The sequence below is a fragment of the Ambystoma mexicanum genome, chromosome 4p, assembly GCF_040938575.1.
Source record: "Ambystoma mexicanum isolate Mex_15411 chromosome 4p, UKY_AmexF1_1, whole genome shotgun sequence".
Classification (NCBI taxonomy): Eukaryota; Metazoa; Chordata; class Amphibia; order Caudata; family Ambystomatidae; genus Ambystoma; species Ambystoma mexicanum.
In genome coordinates this window covers 1163730608-1163748442 of record NC_090927.1, presented here as the reverse complement: position 1 = coordinate 1163748442, position 17835 = coordinate 1163730608, and the positions used below count along the sequence as shown (strand labels likewise).

Genomic DNA, 17835 nt, shown 5'->3' with positions numbered 1-17835 from the left:
TTGACTAGATGCAGGGGAAAGCTGGTTTCAGTGACCGTCACCAATGCATGGCAACAGCAGGGGACACAGATGTTGCGGTCAAAGTTAGTCCTCTATCCTGGGACCTGTCTATGCTAGGATGCCAACATTTCACAAGAAGTACTCTTGCAGGACAAGCTGATAGCCCCCTCGAACTCCAAGCCAAAACATGTAAAGATGACTCTTCTACCACAGTAGTCCAAATTGGAGTTGGTCAGTCCACTGGATGGCCCAGGAACGTATCCAAAGACTCTAAATCGACAAGCACCAAGAAGAAGTCCAGAATGGTTGTTCACACCAATCCAAAGGGTCGAAGCACCATCAAAGGTCTTCTAAGATCAGTAGCCAGACAAGTCTCCACGAGGACTGCAGCAAAAGTTGGTTGCTCTGCCTTCTCAGGATCGGCCCATGGCTATGCAGGATACTTGTCTCCTCATCAGATCTCTGGGGAATGACTGCAGGACTCCTCTTATGGGAAAACACAGGTGAGAACCGAAACATAGCCAAACCAATGAAGATCTGCCCCTTAAATCAGGTACCACTGTTGGTGAAACTCATGCATACACTCCAGATATACAGAAATCAGTTTGTGTATTGGAACCAGACAGTCCCACACCACTTCCTGGCTTCCAACACACATGCCCTTCACCAGCCCACGGAAAGCAAGACTTTTCTGGGCAAATGCATGACCAAAAAAGGAATTTCCTGACCTGGCAATGCAGGAAAAAGGCCAAAAGACAAAATGGCCAAAGAACAAGTGAAAAACCTTGTGGCACACCATGCTAGGACACAAGCCATAGTTGGTAGCCAAAACCGCTAAAGGTGAGAGAGCTAAAATAAAATACAGTAAACATTGTGAAAAAGTAACTCATGCCATCGGCTTGTGTTTAGTCTATGGTGATACAAAAGTATCCCAATTGCATTGCATTGGAAGATGCTGAGTGCAATTGTAAAACGTTTCCCAAAATAGAAAGTAAGTCAAAAGACTAAGGGAAACCTGGTTCCAAGTACTGACAGTCTGAAAGACTAGTCAGTTTCCCTATAACAAGTGAGCAAAAGGCCAGTGAAGTGAAGCTAAACGCTGATGGTGAAAAGCTGGTGAAGCCCTGCTCCTCTTCCTGATTTCTGAAGAACCGGAGTGATGCTTCAGCTCTTGGATTACTGGTACCAAATATTCTAAGAATCCAGTCCTTCATACCCTTCGGAAGTGTCCCTGGACTTCCCCAGGGACTGACCAGCTCTTCAGTTGGCTACCTCGCCAGAAATCTCACCATTCTGCGATCAAGCCCAGAAATGTGGTGGTTCCCAAGTCACATTCTCCCCAAATTCCAGCTTCCTATCTTTAAGGGAACCAGTCCTGGAGCAGCTTCTGTAACTGTGACCGGAAGGACACCTGTCGTCTCCTGCAAACAGTGATTGTCAGCAGAACTCACCTGCCTCCATCCTGTGAAGTTTCCTGACGTTGTCTGCATCATTGGGTTCTTCTCCGACATGGATTGCATCTTTCAGTTGCAGCCGACTGGAAGAATCTATGAGGCCACAACCTCTGGGCACATCTCATTGGAACAAGGGGCGGATGATCGAACCCCCAGCAACTCCCAGACAATCCTTCATGACATCTGGGAAAATCACAGTTGCTTGGTTAAGTAAGCATACATGTCCCTGTCCTCCACAAGTCCCTTTGTCTCCTATCTCCCCTAAACTCATTTGTCATTGAACCTGGGCTGGGTATCCTGCCCCTGGGTTAGCCGTGAGTCTGGAAGAAAGGAGAGACCTTACCTATTCTTAGGTAAATTGGTGTTGAACTTTTATTAGTTTGAAACTAATCACCAGCACTAGCCCATTGCATCCTTTTCGACATATGTGAAGGGTCAGGAATGAAAGTCGGACACACTTTAGACATGGTTTTGTCTAAAGACTTTTAGTGATGAAAATAAAGGGATTGGGAAACATCCTTGCTGTCCCTGTGCTAAAGGTGTTTCCCTACCTAAATCAAAAACTAAGGATCTGTAAGGGTGTCCAAAACAAAACATTTCTGTGTCCCAAAACACTATTCTGACCCTCCCTGTACCTGCGTCAGGCCAACGTTTATGCCACGCTGACAGCTGCTAACCAGAGGCTTCAGCAGGAAATAGCGGACTTCCTTCCAGAACTTCCGGTGCAGAGCCAGGCATGCTTCAAGGCGAGTCTAGGAGAAGACAAGCTGGTAGCGCAGGAGCTCATGGAGTCCACCGTAGCCCACATCGATTCCTCTGGCCGGGCCATCTGCATCACCAGATACATGAGAGGGACGGCCTGGCTTTGGGCTACTAAGTTTAACCCTGATGTCCAGGATCGCATATTGGACCTTCCGTTCGAGGGCAGTGACCTCTTTCACTGTACCGCCGACGAGGAATTAGATAAAAAGAACAGCTCTCAAACTGCCAAGTCTTTATCTATCCTGACGAAGGCCACGCCCAAGGCGTACACCCAGTCGCATCAACGCTCCAACAAAGGGCGGTCGTTTGCTGGGTTCTGGGGATTCCAGGAACGGAGGTCGAAACAACCTGAAGCTTGCCGAGTCAGGACCAGCGCAAGCAACAAAAAGGGTGGGGGGGTAAGGGCTTCTTCCAGCCCCCCTCCTCAGCATCAGCCTCAGAAGAAAAAAAGCATGATGTGTAGCTTCGGGTCCACGTGTCTCCGGTGGGTGGCAGGCTTGCCTCGCACGTGCTTTTCTGGTACCAGAACTTTGCTGACCCCGGGATCCTCTCTGTAGTATCCACGGGGTACCACCTACCGATACCTCCCTCTTCTCCCTCCTCCCCTCCACTCCCTCATATTGGGATGGCAACTCTATTGGCGGAGATGCGGTCGCTTGTCGAGAGCCAAGCAGTGGAAGAAGTACCATCCTCCCAGAGAGGATTAGGCTTCTATTCCAGGATTTTTGCCATACAAAAGAAGAACCAGGCTGGCCTGAGAGTTGTGTTGGACCTATCCACCCTCAACCTCTCCCTCCCTCTTCAGAAATTCAAGATGGTTAAGCCAGCACTCATTGCAGAGACACTAGACAAGGGAGACTGGATGTGCTCCCTGGATCTGCAGGACATCTACCTACACGTCCCAATTTGGCAGCCACATCGCTCCTTCCTACGCTTCAGGATCATGTGCTGTCATTTCCAGTACAAGGTGCTACCCTTTGGCCTCAACTCAGCCCCCAGGGTATTTGCCAGACTCATGAATGGAGAGACAGCCCTCCTCAGGGCCCAGGGCCACCATGTCTACCCGTACCTGCACGACTGGTTTGTCTGGGCTAGATCCCGGGAGAGGGTTACCCACACTTCCTTCGCGCATATGAGCACACCCCACGACCTGGGGTGTGCTCATTAGTCTCAGCTGCAGCCCACGCAGAGCCTCACCTTCCTGGGCCTCATCTGGGATATGAGCTCCAAGAAGATATTTCCCTCGGAGGACAAGATTACGGCCATCAAGAGGGCCACTACGCACTTCCTTGCCAGAGCAGTGACCTCGGCTTGGTGGTACCAACACTTACTGGGTATCATGGCAGCGGTCCTCCTGGCCGTGCCACACATGAGACTCCGGATGAGGGGGTTACAGCTGCACTTTGCAGCCTCATGGAATCAGGAGAAGGGCTCCCAAGCGGAGCTGGTCAGCATGCCACCTTATCTCCACTTGGACCTCACGTGGTGGTCCAGGGACTGCAACCTGCGGATGGGCAAGCAAACTGAAAATTCTGTGAATGGAAGAACTGGAAGTGTGGCACAGCAGAATAAGCTTGGCTGGAGGTGGAAGCAGAATTGTGAAGGCCTGCCTGGCCCAGTGTCAAGGATTAAGGCAGCCAAGAAACTAGTTATCTATCATGGAAAGATACAATGAGCGGGAGGCGAGAGCTGAGCGCCTGTTAAGGTTCGACGGAAGAACAATGAGTGCCAAGTTTTATTCATTTGAACACCATTAAATAAAGGAGCTCAAAACGTGGTCCCCAGTCACATGGTCAGATAAGAATAGACTTTAGGCAAGCTACGCCTGGACCAGAAGATAAGGCCCTGCTCACACTCCCTTCTATTCCCAGTGTTAGGCAAGGTTTGTATGCAGTACCCTTTGGTACTACTACACACAACTAGGGCTAAGGTGTAAGCAAAATCAACCGTTGGTATAAGTCTGTACTACACAGTTTCGGTTTAGCGTTGCTGAGCCGCCAGGCTTATCTCAAGAGGGAATGTGAGCTGAAAGGATGTTACACGGAGGTCTATAATTACAAGTATTCAAATAGACTCTTATACTCAAGGTTTCTTGGTAAAACACTTATTAATTTATTGCACAGTCAGTTATAAAACATTAATTAGAAGGAGGCAATCTATATCACACAAAAATATACTTCAGTTCTCCAGCATGGGGTCTGGCATGGATTCACATGCTCATGAATATTCCCCGTCGTCAGGCTGGGAATCCTCGGTAAAGAAAAAAACCAGTATCAGTTTCGTTTCTGATCTGTCTTTCGTAGTAATAACCAATCACTGGTCTCTGCGTCATACTGACCACAGCCAATGACTGCCCTCTACCTAAGCACCGCCTCTGGCAGCCATCTTCAGATTTTTACCGCACGTTCATGTGTTGGGATCCTCGTGCTATTGCTCTCGAGCTTTAGTGCTATTTTTCGCGCTTTTTCACAAAAAACTTCGATTCTTTCGGTCAAAAGAGCCTCAAGCTCCACCGATCCTACATCCGATCAACGGGGACCCGTGTCGGATTCATCTGTGCCCCTCAAGGGTGAAGATTTCGTCGAGCTACGCTTCGGAGGACTCCAGAAGCTTCTCAGGCCCGGTCTCGGAGATGGCCCAGGAGAAGGGAAGCTCGACGCCCGGAAAGCTGTTCAGGGTCTGCCCTGGATGCCAGCTGCAGAACGTCTTCAAGGAGGACGAACACTCTTTCTGCCTTTACTGCCTTCATGAGGACAAGACGCACGTGGAGAAGGACTGTGCGTTTTGCGGCAACATGTCGGAACGGACCATGAAGGACCGCCATCAACGTCTCGCCAACTGGCTGGAGGGTAAGAGCCCGTCTGGCGAGAAGAAGAAGAAATCCGAGCGGTCTTCTAAGACCTTTGAGGGCGCCCCGGCGACGGGGGCCCAACATAAGGCCAAGCACCGCGAGTCCGCTGGCACCGGGAGCGCCGAACGGTCGGGCTCTACGGGCGCCAGGCAGGGCGCACCCTCCCCGGCACCATCAACCACGAGCCAACGCTCTGGGTCGGGTAAGAGGAAGGCCGAGCACCCGGCGAAGCTCCTGGAGAGGCCCCGGTCGAGCTCTAAGGCAGAGGAGGAGCGTGGCAGTGCCCCCTCCCTCAAGGATAAGGCGGTGAGCGCACCTAAGGTGGTGAAGGCCTTGATCCATCTGACCAAGCCCTCTATCGAAACGGTCGCGGCGGCCCTGGCTCAGCCTGTGGTGGCTACACCAGTGGTGACGACCTCAGGGCCCAGAATCTCCCTGCCTCCGCGGAGGGAGTCTTCCTTTGTGCCCATCGATAGGACCCCCGTGAAACCCTCCGTGGGGAAGAAGAAGGGGGGGCAGGGCGTCGTCGTAGATTCGGCCTCAACCTCAGAAGAGGAGCTGATCGAGGTCTTAAGCCACGGCCTAGGCGTGGAAGAAGGCCAGCCCGTCGGAATGGACCCCGACGCAGGTGACGACGACGACATCGTCGAGGATACCGACGGGGCCCCTGCTCGCCCGTCGGATTCCCCTCTGCCAGCGCCGCAAGACAACTCGGCGGCCATTTTGTTGGCCATACAGTCCTTATGCTCCGAGATAAGGACGAGGCTACCGTTACCGACGGAGGAACCTCTCCCGTCGGGGGATCCAGAACCGGGACCTTCTGGTGTTCCCCCTACCAAGAAAAGAAGGATCCATCCACCACCTCCTTTTCAACCGTCGCGCCCCGTCCAGCCCTCCTCCCCGTCCACCCGAGGGGATGATACGGGGACTGACACGGCAGCGACGGGTACGGACGACGAGGCATACGACGAGGATTTTCCGTCGTCGCCTCCCACCAGGGCCTCTCCGCCCGACGAGATCGGATCTTTCCACTCCATGATCTCCAGGGCTTCCGAGCTTTTCCAACTCTGCCCTGAGGAGAAGAAAAAGGAAGGCTTCCTTTATCAGCGGCGCGAGGCCAAGAGGAAGACGGTCCTCGCAGTGCCTCTGTTGGACGACATTTGGGATGAGGGCCTTTCCCTCCTCAAGAACCCTTCCACGACGCCAGCTAGAAGAGACCGGTACGAGAAAAAGTACCGGGTCCCGGACACGGCCCCCCTATGCCTCCGGGCGCAGCCTACCCCGGACTCCGTTGTCTCCGCGGCAGCCAGGAAGAAAGCGGGGGGGGGTGCGGCCTCCACATCGACTTCCCCGCCGGACGGCGAGGGAAAGAAATTGTATACTATGGGGCGTAGAGTCATCTCGTCGGCAGCGACGACGATTAAAGCGGCCAACGCCTTGGCTATCGTGGCCCGCTACGACAGGGAGCTCTGGTACAAGATGGCTCCCCTGCTGGATTTTCTGCCGGACGACAAGAGGGCGGAGGCCCTTGAGATCCTGCAGGAAGGTGAGGTGGCCTCGGACCACGCCATCACCGTGGCGACGGACATCGCCGACACTGGATTCCGCCAGCTGGGCAACGGTGTTTGCCTTCGACGTCGTGGATGGCTCAAAGCTACGGACTTCCGGCAGGACGTCCAGACCAGAGTCCTGGACATGCCCTTCGACGGGAACAACCTGTTTGGGAAGACAGTGGACGATTCCCTTCAGGCCATCAAGGCGGATACTGAGACGGCCCGGGCCCTTGGAGTCCTGCAACGACGGACGCCCTTTCGGAGCTGCGGAGGCAAGGGCGCCTCCAAAGGTTCCGGCGGCGGTTTCGCTTCCTACCGTCAAGCGGCCCGCTCGTCGTCGCAAGAGGCCTACAGAGGACGAGGCAAGTCTAGCGGACCCCGCCGTCGTCGCCAAGGAGGTCAAGGCGGCAAGGCCGCGTCCAAGCAGGATTGAACCGGCCTTGGGGTCGGGCCCCCACCGAAGCACCCCGGTGGGAGGCCGGCTGGCGGGCTTCGTCAGCGTGTGGGAGTCCATCTCCACCGACCGTTGGGTGCTGGACGCCCTGGCCCGGGGCCACGCGCTCGAGTTTCAAAGAAGGTGCCCGCGCGTCCCCCCCGTGGCCAGGAAAGAACTTCACGTCCCTCAACTTCTCCTGGAGGTAAAGGCGATGCTCAGAAAGGGCGCCATCGAACTCGTCCCAAAGAGGCTTCGGGGCTCCGGAGTCTACTCGCGATACTTCCTCGTGAAGAAGAAGACGGGAGGATGGCGCCCCATCCTGGACCTGCGACGGCTGAACAAGTTCATCAAGGCGCAGAAGTTCCGGATGGTCACCCTCCAGCACGTCCTGGGTCAACTGGAGGAAGGAGACTTCCTATCGTCGTTGGATTTGGAGGATGCCTACTTCCACATTCCCATCCTAAAGGGGCACCGAAAATTCCTCAGGTTCGTGGTCCAAGGGCCTCATTACCAGTTCAAAGCCCTTCCCTTCGGACTACGGTCGGCACCCAGGGTATTCACCAAGTGCCTCGCACCGGTGGCGGCGCAGCTGCGCCGCGAGGGGATTCACGTCTACCCCTACCTGGACGACTGGCTCATCCGCGCCAAGACGAAGGAGCTCGCCGTGGTCCACACGGCAAGGACTGTCCAACTCCTCACGGACCTGGGATTCTCCGTGAACTACGCCAAATCCCACCTGGTGCCCGCGCAAGTCGCACTGTTTCTGGGAGCGAGGCTCGACACAGTGTCCCTTCTGGCCTCCCCGTCGGAGGAGAGGACCAGGACCATCTTGGGCAAGGTGCAACGGATGTTGGTGGCCGACGCGGCCAAAGTGAGATCCATCAAGTCCCTCCTCGGGATGATGTCTTCCTGCATCTACCTCATTCCCATGTGCAGGCTCCGGATGCGCCCGTTGCAAGAATTCCTGGATGCGCGCTGGATCCAGACGACGGGCAGCTTCGAGGAAAGGATCAAGCTCGACGAGAGTTTCCGACGAGCGATACGGTGGTGGGGCACCCGCGCGCATCTGACGGCGGGCATGGACTTCCAGACCCCAGCCCACCAGGAGACTGTGACCACGGATGCCTCCCTGGAAGGGTGGGGAGCGCACACCGAAAATCTGCACGCGAGGGGACTCTGGCTCCCGACGGAGAAGTCCCTGCATATCAACGTCCTGGAGCTCCGTGCAGTGTTTTGGGCCCTCAGGTCCTTCCTTCCGTCCCTCAAGGGCAAGGTGGTGAGGATCTTCACCGACAACACCACCACCATGTTTTACATCAGGAAACAGGGCGGAACCAGGTCCCCAGCGCTGTCCAAGGAGGCGCAGGACCTGTGGCATTGGGCCGTCGCCCAAGGGATTTTTCTGGTGCCGTTTCATCTGGCAGGGATAAAAAACACCATCGCCGACTCACTCAGCAGGGAGCTGCGCTCGTGCCACGAGTGGGAACTACGGCAGGATCTGGTGGATCGCCTCTTCCGACGGTGGGGCACACCCCAGATCGACCTGTTCGCGACGGCGACGAACACCAAGTGCCGGAGGTTCGCCAGCAGGTTTCCCCAGACGAGGAGCATGGGCGATGCTTTCTCGTTCCCCTGGGAGGGCCTGTTCCTCTACGCGTTCCCTCCCTTGCCTCTGCTAATCCGGCTCGTCAACCAGCTCAAGAGGTCACGGTGCAGGATGATCCTCGTCGCACCTGCGTGGCCGAGGCAGATATGGTTCCCGGACCTTCTGGACTTGTCAGCGTCCCCGCCGATCAAGCTGCCGGCGGACGCGGATCTACTCTCCAGGGAAGGAGGCGCCATCCTCCACCACGACCCGAAGTCGCTGAACTTGCAGGCCTGGCTCCTGCAGCGCTAGAGTTTGGAGGATACGACATACCGGCCGATTGCAGAGAGGTTCTTGCAAAGGCCAGGGCGTCCTCGACTCTTAAATGCTACGGACACAAATGGAAGAGGTTCTCTGTCTGGTGCCACGCACAGAAGATTAACCCTCTACGGATTACGGCTCCCCAAGTACTGCCGTACCTGCTGACGCTGGCCAAAGCTGGTTTGGCACACGCGTCCATCAAGATTCATCTTGCTGCGATCTCCCGATACACCAGAACCACGGGGCGGACGTCCTTGTGGTCTCATCGTCTGGTGAAAGAGTTCATGAAGGGACTGTTCAGATCGTTCCCGCCGGTGAAGGCTCCGGCCCCGGCGTGGGAGCTCAACGTGGTGCTGACCAAGCTCATGGGACCTCCGTTCGAGCCTCTGCACTCGGCCCCGTTGAAGTTTCTATCGTGGAAAACAGCTTTTCTTGTGGCCATCACCTCCGCACGACGAGTGGGAGAGATCCAGGCCCTTTCCTGCAAGGCCCCGTACTTGACTTTCCACGACACGAGGGTAGTGCTAAGGACGCACCCCTCCTTCATGCCCAAGGTACCGTCGGATTTCCATCTCAACGAACCCTTGGTGTTACCTGTGTTCTTCCCGTCGCCTTCGTCGCCGGCTGAGAGGACTTTGCACTCGCTGGATGTAGCTAGAGCGCTGAAGTTCTTCGTGGACCGCACGAAGGGGTTTCGGAAGACGTCACAACTCTTTGTGAACTTTGGACCTGTCAATCAGGGGAAGGCTCTCTCGAAGGCTTCCATCTCCAGATGGCTCTCCGGCTGTATCATGTACTGTCACCGGTTGGCAAACCGACCGCTGCCTGGCCGTCCGAGAGCCCATTCCACCAGAGCGATCGCAGCTACCACGGCGTTCCTATCTGGTGTGCCCCTGCTGGACATATGCAGGGCTGCTACGTGGAGGTCGACGCACACCTTCACGAAATTCTACTGCGTCGACCGGGATTCCAGGGAGGAGTCCAGGGTCGGCCAAGCAGTGCTGCGCAACCTGTTCGCCTGAGGTGAGCCTGGTGAGGAGGTAAGATGCTTAATGTTGAGTTGATGTGATGCTTAATGTTGAGCCTTTGCCACCTCCCGTGGTTGTGCATGTGTGTACTGCTATGTATTCTTTATTCATGAGCATGTGAATCCATGCCAGACCCCATGCTGGAGAAGGAACAAGTTACTTACCTGTAACTGTTGTTCTCCAGCATGGGTCTGGCATGGATTCACATGCGAACCCTCCCGCCTACCCCTCTGCGGCTCTTCACTTGGTCATACTGCCACTTCACGTGCTTCCAAATCTGAAGATGGCTGCCAGAGGCGGTGCTTAGGTAGAGGGCAGTCATTGGCTGTGGTCAGTATGACGCAGAGACCAGTGATTGGTTATTACTACGAAAGACAGATCAGAAACGAAACTGATACTGGTTTTTTTCTTTACCGAGGATTCCCAGCCTGACGACGGGGAATATTCATGAGCATGTGAATCCATGCCAGACCCATGCTGGAGAACAACAGTTACAGGTAAGTAACTTGTTCCTACTTCACAATAGCAGGTTCTGAGGCATTTAGACTACTTTGAAGGAGGAACAAAATGGCATTCAGAGTTTTTGAAGTAGGAGCAAAAAGGCATAAGTTAATAAAACGGATATTACAGTTACTCTTAAACAGTACAAATAGTTTGAGTTCCCCAGAGTAGTTGATTCAATGTAATAGGTTAGGCCAAAGTCAATGGACTAAAGTCTTGTATAGGATAAAGCAGTTCTGGAAGTTAAACGGAAAAGTCTTTGCCAAAGTCCTCAGAAGTAGTTAGTTAAAGAAAGATTCATATGTTGGGTCACAAGCTGACAGGGCCTGCAAGTTGCCAAAGTTTCAAGCACTTTCACAGTGAGAGGTAAGTTCTCTCGTCAGGTTTTCACAGTACCTTACAATGAAGAAAAAGATGCAGCTGAAGATGTCTGTTCCTGGCAGTTCCTGCAGATCTCGCTGTTCCTGAGCCTCAGTCGTGGGGACAAGAGGGAGGACGTCAGGGGACTCCTGCACTGCACTGCACTGGGACTGGTCAGAAAGCTGGCAAAGGCAAATCTTCGATTCCAGTAGCTGTAGTGAAGCACACAAACTGGTGTCCTTCTCCCTGGCTATTCGGTTTCCTGCAGCACTCTGAGGAAAATACAACCAGCTCCAAGAATGGTATCCAGGTGGCTTACGAGTTGATTCGTCCCACCAACTCAAAGGGAGAAGTCGTCCTTGAAGGGCTTCTTTGTCGAGATGAACCTGGCGATTCGGACCTGCAGCAGGGCTTCACCGGGCAAACCAACGGTCCAGGAGTTTCAGCAGCTGTCCTCTTCCAGCTCGTCTTCGGTTCTTTCATTCCAGTGGTCGACTCTGCCTTCCAAGCCAAGAGACTCGCCTTTTATCCAGTTTCCTCCCATTCATTCCAGCCTAGCTGCCACTCACCCAGCAGGGTTGCTGTTCTTGCCGAACAGTCAGCCTGCGAATCACGCCAGAGTGCATTTGGGTCTCTGGGCCAATTCCACTACAGGCCCGGCTGCCACCTCTGCACTGCAGAGGGGATCCCCGCTTTGAAGATCTGTCAAGTGGCCAAGTGGGCTTTTGCTGGCCATGTTTCCCATGTTTGCCAAACATTACTGCGTTGATTCCCTGTCAGGGCTTGCTTTGGCCAAGCAGTCCTCCAGAGCTTTTTGGTGTGGGTTTTATTTTTCACTGTCCTCCGTCCTCCAATGCGTCTATCAAAGATGAGGAAATTCTGGACGAAGGAATCCATTAGAAGAACACATTACACATGAATTACATCTTAGTAATGTGTTATCTGAAGGATTAGTCTTCCCTCCCACACACCAAACGTCTGATCTCTTTAGTTTAACTAAGCCTTACCGCTGAGCCTCTTTACCAAGTGAAAGTTTGCTTTGCTTTTGTGCTAAACCTTTGCAGGTCCGCTGAGGATGGCTTCTCAGAACCCTACAGCGGTAGTGATACCTAAAAACCTAATAGATACTATCTTCTCACTAGACTCATTATATTTGAAATATCCAGTCTCAGAACATTTTAAATCATGCTTGCATGGTGCCAGGGGGCGCCTCTCATGCCGTGGTGCTGCAAGGGTGTACTTGCAGCCCCCACCAGAAGTGCTGATGCAAAGAATATTAGTGGAGCCTCCCATCCTGTGTCTACCCCTACAGGCTGGACATTTAAAAAAATAATCTATACAGGAGACATTAGTTTTCCCTCCAAACTAAAATGTTGCTGGACAGGAAGGCAAATGGATGATGTAATCCCTTGCTGCTGATATTTGCTAAATTGCTGTTTATTGCACCATGTACCAATACCTTCCTTCATAAATGGGAGCGCTTCATTTAAAGTACAAAGTACAGTAGATACAACAACCTGTTGCGCCACCTAGAACATTACATTACGGTCACTGTTCAAGCTCTGAGCACCGAGCACACCTCTGATTAAAAACCAGATATGCAATGAAGAGTAGGGATAAATGGATTGCACTGAGGTACAAACAGTAGGGCAAAGGACGAAAGGCGTGCTCATGTGGGCACTCAAAATGACACACAAGATGTGGGACCTACGTGAGGAGTATGAGAAAGCACACATGTGTTCTCTTGATGAAACTCCAGTGCATGATTCTGATCAATATTTAACTTAAACTTTGTAGAAATGATCGACAGAATTAAGTTGTCATTTCTCAGAATCTCTTTCCTTTATCATTACGCTGCTAGAGTTTGCCTCTTTCAAAATGTGTTAACAGACTGCTTGTGCTGCGAGCATTATCCGAAGACTCACATGCACTCATTTATATACGACCAACTCTTGTGGCAAACATATATTTTCGTCCCTGTGCAATGTGTGTTGGCTTGCTTCCTGTTCCACACGAGTCATCCTACTTCTCAAGTGTTAGTTTTGTTTCCTTTAATTTTCTGACATGTTTTGCGTTACAGATTCTTCTGTTTCATCTTTTTATATGTTATTTGAATATCGCAAACATGCTAAATGACTTCTCAGCTATCACGTTTAAATCTAAGTTGTGCTCTGTGTTACAGCTATCATAAGAGTTGAAAGCTTTTTTTATGAAACAGTCAGGACAGGTGCCTTTTGCTGGAAATGCATTCTTACGTCCTCTTCTATTCCATAACTACGTATCACGTAAGCAAACGTCATCTATTTAGTCTAAATACTTTGGTTAGATATGTAGAAAAGATAACAATCATCACGATAGTACACCATCTCTCTTTCCATTTTATCTAAACTACTGCTTGGCGAGTCGCTGCACCCTACACAAGATTTTCCAGGCTTAATGATTTTTGGTGGCAGCAGTGAATGGACAATTGATGAATTAAGATTCTGGTCATGAAATGATGTTACCCACTTGCTCTTCTCGTCCTAGGAGCTGGAAAACGATGTTGACGGGTGGACGGATGACCTTCATCAGCTGACGCGTTTGAAGGAGACCGTGTCCGCCTTCATAAGCGCTGATGACATCTCTATCCTCAAGGAGCGCATTGAGCTGTTGCACAGGCAATGGGAAGAGCTCTGTCACCAGGTAAGCCCCATACCAGACAGCTGTGATACGCCCTGACATGGACTACATGCTCTTTCACTGAACCTGCTTCCTCAGCTAGTTTATACTATGACGGATGGCGGAATGTGCACTACTTTAACTATCACAAGCTAGCAAAGCTGTTCGGATTTGCTTTCCTCCCAGTACATCTGAATTCATAATTACACAAGGAAGTGAAACTTTCATTAACTATCAATTAAGGTAGAAGGAGACCTCTTCTGGAGAATTGCCTTTAACCTTTCTCAACTATTAAGTTCAATGAGGATGCGATCATCATCCTGATTTGTCAATGTGGTGTGGATATTCCTTGATTTTATAAAAAGAATAATTCCAGAACTTTTTTTGTGTTTCTCAGTCTGAGATTTTTTTAATGGAATATCAAAGTAGCTCAGTGGAAATTTGTATTTATATTTTCATATAATTATATAGCTACAAACAGGATAATGAGAAAGATCCATATTACAGAACAGATGGTATTCCTCCCCCTGGAAGAAAATGTCACTGCTCGAGCATGCAATGAGAGACAGATTATAATTCAGCTATTTATTTATTTATTGTATTTAGTTCATTAAGAACATTTACAATTTCATTTTACAATAAATCACACATTCACAACAACTATCACATAAATAAGTATGCTTATACAACGAAATATAATAAAACAACAATAAAACAATGGTAAAACCCATCCATACAAACCGTAATAGACATTTCATTATAGTTCAGAAACAGTCAGTTCATAGACAATTCATATCAGTTTCAGTCAAATTGCTACCATTTCAGTCAATTCCAATTGTACTATTTTCCATACCCAATACAGTGCCAAGTGCGTTGCCACTGCATAATTCAGCTATGCTTGGGAGTGTGGGAAAATGGCCAGAGTGGCTCATTTTACGGCTTTACAATGTCATTTCTGCAAGGACACTTCAATTGAGCACTTGGTGGAAATGATTTTGCGCAGAAGATCTATATGCAATCCAGGGCACCTGCCAACCTGATAGACGGGTTCCTTTTTGAAGACCTTTACAGGGAGAGGTGACGGGAAAGTGGGTCTTTCTCCCTCTCTGTCTCGCCCAGGTGGGTGTCGGGGAGATCTGGGGGCAGATACCAAAAAGAAGTTGAGACTTGCTAAGGTCGTGTTTCTCTCTGTCAATGTTTTAGTGGCAATTGTATTTACAGTGTTAAGGAAGCACTGGTCAGAGTGCATTTCCATGCAGCACACCAACTGGTATATTATGGACGTGAGGGTGCCACCGGCAATATCCATGGTTACTGAGGGTAGACCATACCAACAACTTCAGTAATATGGCCAAGCGTGTCGGAGATTCTACATGTAAGCACACACATCAATTAAAGTAGTTTTATAAAGTGAAAAACTGGAAATATTCAGATATTATCCTATGAAAATTATGTTCGTATATCAATAGATATTTCCTCATTTATGTTTCATGTTGGTCGTAGTTTCAATATCAATAATTGCTAGGAACGGAAAAACCAGACCCTAAATCAGGGGTATGATGTAGCATGTTTCCTTGGTAGTAATTCAGAGTATGAACATTTTGAAATACACATTTTAAACAACTGTTTTTCTAAAACAGACTGGCGCTCATTTTGGAGTTCCCCATAATTTGACAGCAGGGACCCGTAATGTGTGCACCTTAAAGTCCACGGGTCCCCGCCACCAATTTTTCGTCATGGCAGGCAGTATTTACAATGGAATGCTATGTCTGCCTGCTTTTTGCTGTGCAAAACAGCGGCAGACTCTATAGAAATCCTCAGTATTTGCGCCGGCATGAAAATCTGTGGCATCGTAAATACGGGAGTATGTAATGATTAAGGGAGGACGAAAACGTAAGTTACATTCCACCAGGGTCGGACTGGGACAAGAAATAGGCCCGGACACCAAAAAAAAGGTGGCCCACCCCTCTCCTCAAAAAAGTAGGCCACCCCTCGCCTCAAAAAAGTGGCCCACCCCTCGCCTATAAAAAAAATTGGCCCTCAAACCATCATCCGTGAATCGCGTCAATTCACGACTTTTACAGAAAATGCTACATATTGACATATTGAGGGTTCATGTGTCTGTTACATTACAACACAACTCATAAAATAACATTACTTTGCATACAGTTCTGTGACAGGGTCCGTCCACAACTCCAAGGCGCAGGAGTGGGATGAACCAACCACCCCCACTGCGGTTTTGGGTCCTGCTGCAAGTCAGTGCTTTATACAGGGCTCCGCAACCCCAGCAGGGAAGGAGGGTTAGGGTAGGGTGACAATGATTGGATAGGAGGGAGGGTAGGGAAACCGGAATGAGGTTTAGGGAGAGGTTATGGATAGGTTGGGGATGTTAGGGTAAGGTTTTGATCACTGCGCATTATTCCAGCTAGCTGTTACACTCATAGAAACACACGTCTCTGCTTCTGACTCTACACACATATACAATATCACTATAGCAGTATAAAAGACACAACAACATAATAAACACACATGAGGTAGTGCAGCACTTAGCTTAGGTTAGTTGTCACCAGATTGTCCCTTGTTGTCTCCTGCAATTTCGTTCTACCAGGATGTGTCGTAGTAGCTGTTCAAATGCTGCAAGAAAGTGCTATAATTAGTGCACATATCAAACACTGCCACATATTGCTGTTCACATGCTTGTACACATGCAAGAGATTTAGAGAGGCGCTGTATGCACGTGGCTAAAAACATGCACAGTAGGGCCGCATGTGGCTCTGGTAAGTGGTGGTAAAGTGTTAGTGCATGCAGGAGTAAGCAGTTATAGTAACGCCTTAGGAAGGTGTTCCAAATTGTGTTCACACAGCTAGCAAGCCGGCCCGCTATCCAATGATTTATGGTGCTGCGAATGGCTGGGAAGCGCTGATTAGTGTTGTGCTCTGTTACATGGCATGCAGTGTTTTACTGGTACAGTTAACTTTGCAGGAAGCAGGCACCAGTTGTCTCTGTCAGGTGGGGCTGGCGTGCACTGTAGCCAGGCACACACACACGGGGGGGGGGGGGAGAGGAAAGAAACTTACTAGTAGTGTATGATGTGATCTGAAGAGGGCCTCCGAGGTTAATGTCCAGCATATGTGTGTCCAGAAAGTGTGTGTGTGTTGCAACAACGGCTTGATCCGCAAATTCATACATGCGAGTATTCTATGCGGACTCGCAAATACTTTCTGCAAATATGTGTAATGCGAAAGGTCCCACTCTGGACTGAAAAGCTTAAATATCAGCCTGCCAGGCGCCGATTCCAAGCGCCCATGACTCATGAGAACCTATACAGCTGCCTCTCTGCGCTACATTCTCCAAACCCTGCTTGCGCAGAAGAGTGAGTTTACCAGCACCATTGAACCCCCCCCCCCACCCTTCACCCAGGGTTAATAATATGTGTCTTCATCCTGACTATGTCAAAGATTTCATTCCAATGCTTTAGAGCAGACTGTTCATTGATCAGCATACATTGGATTTGTGAGATCTGAAGTAGCTTATGCCTTTTTACGCAAATCCGTGACAGTTAACAAATCCTAATCATAGTAGCATATTCCAGGTGTTTATGATATTTAATGGATTAGGTTATGCTAGGGGTTAATATCGAAATTTCATATATTTGTCAGACCAAAATCCGATCTTGAGTTTATTGTGCAACATGGTCCGTGAGGGCCAGCACAAATGGGCTTGCGTTATGCAACCTTCAGTGTACATAAATTACACCCGCTGTGCATATGACCTAGACGGCCGCGGTTCATAGACAAAAAGTCGAAAACTTAATGTCGAAAAGCAAAAATGTCGAAAAAAAAATGTCGAATGCAAAAAAGTCGAAAACACATACATATAATAGGAAAAGTCATAATTTCGAAAAAAAAATGTCGAAAAAAAATCGAAAACCCAAAACACTTTTTTTTTTTTTTTTTACACAAATACTAACATTTTTTATGGGGGGGGTCCCCCCCCTAACCCCCCCATCCCAAACCCCTACCCCAACCCCCCCCCTCCTCCCCATCCCCCCCACCCCCCATAGATATACCTTTAATTATTTTTAAAAAATCTTTAATATAATATTAAATAATTAATTAATTATTTAAGAAACCCATCCCAAACCCCTACCTCCAACCCCCCCCTCCTCCCCATCCCCCCCACCCACCATGGATATACCTTTAACCATTTTAAAAAATTATGTTTTATAAACTATAATTAATTAATTATTTATTTAAACATTAATTCGAAAAAAAATCGAAAAAAATTCGACATTTTTGTAATTCGACATTTTTATTTTCGATTAAA

The 17835-nt window shown here is 49.9% G+C and overlaps 1 protein-coding gene across 17 annotated transcripts in view; it reads left to right on the top strand.

The window, feature by feature from the left end:
• The window catches only part of SYNE1 (spectrin repeat containing nuclear envelope protein 1), a 1651720-nt gene that overhangs the window by 1431904 nt on the left and 201981 nt on the right, over positions 1-17835 (top strand). For all 17 annotated transcript variants that reach the window (XM_069606781.1, XM_069606782.1, XM_069606785.1 and 14 more), the window contains one exon: positions 13378-13533. In XM_069606781.1, the coding sequence (XP_069462882.1) occupies positions 13378-13533 (156 nt within the window). The remainder of the gene's footprint in view (positions 1-13377; positions 13534-17835) is intronic.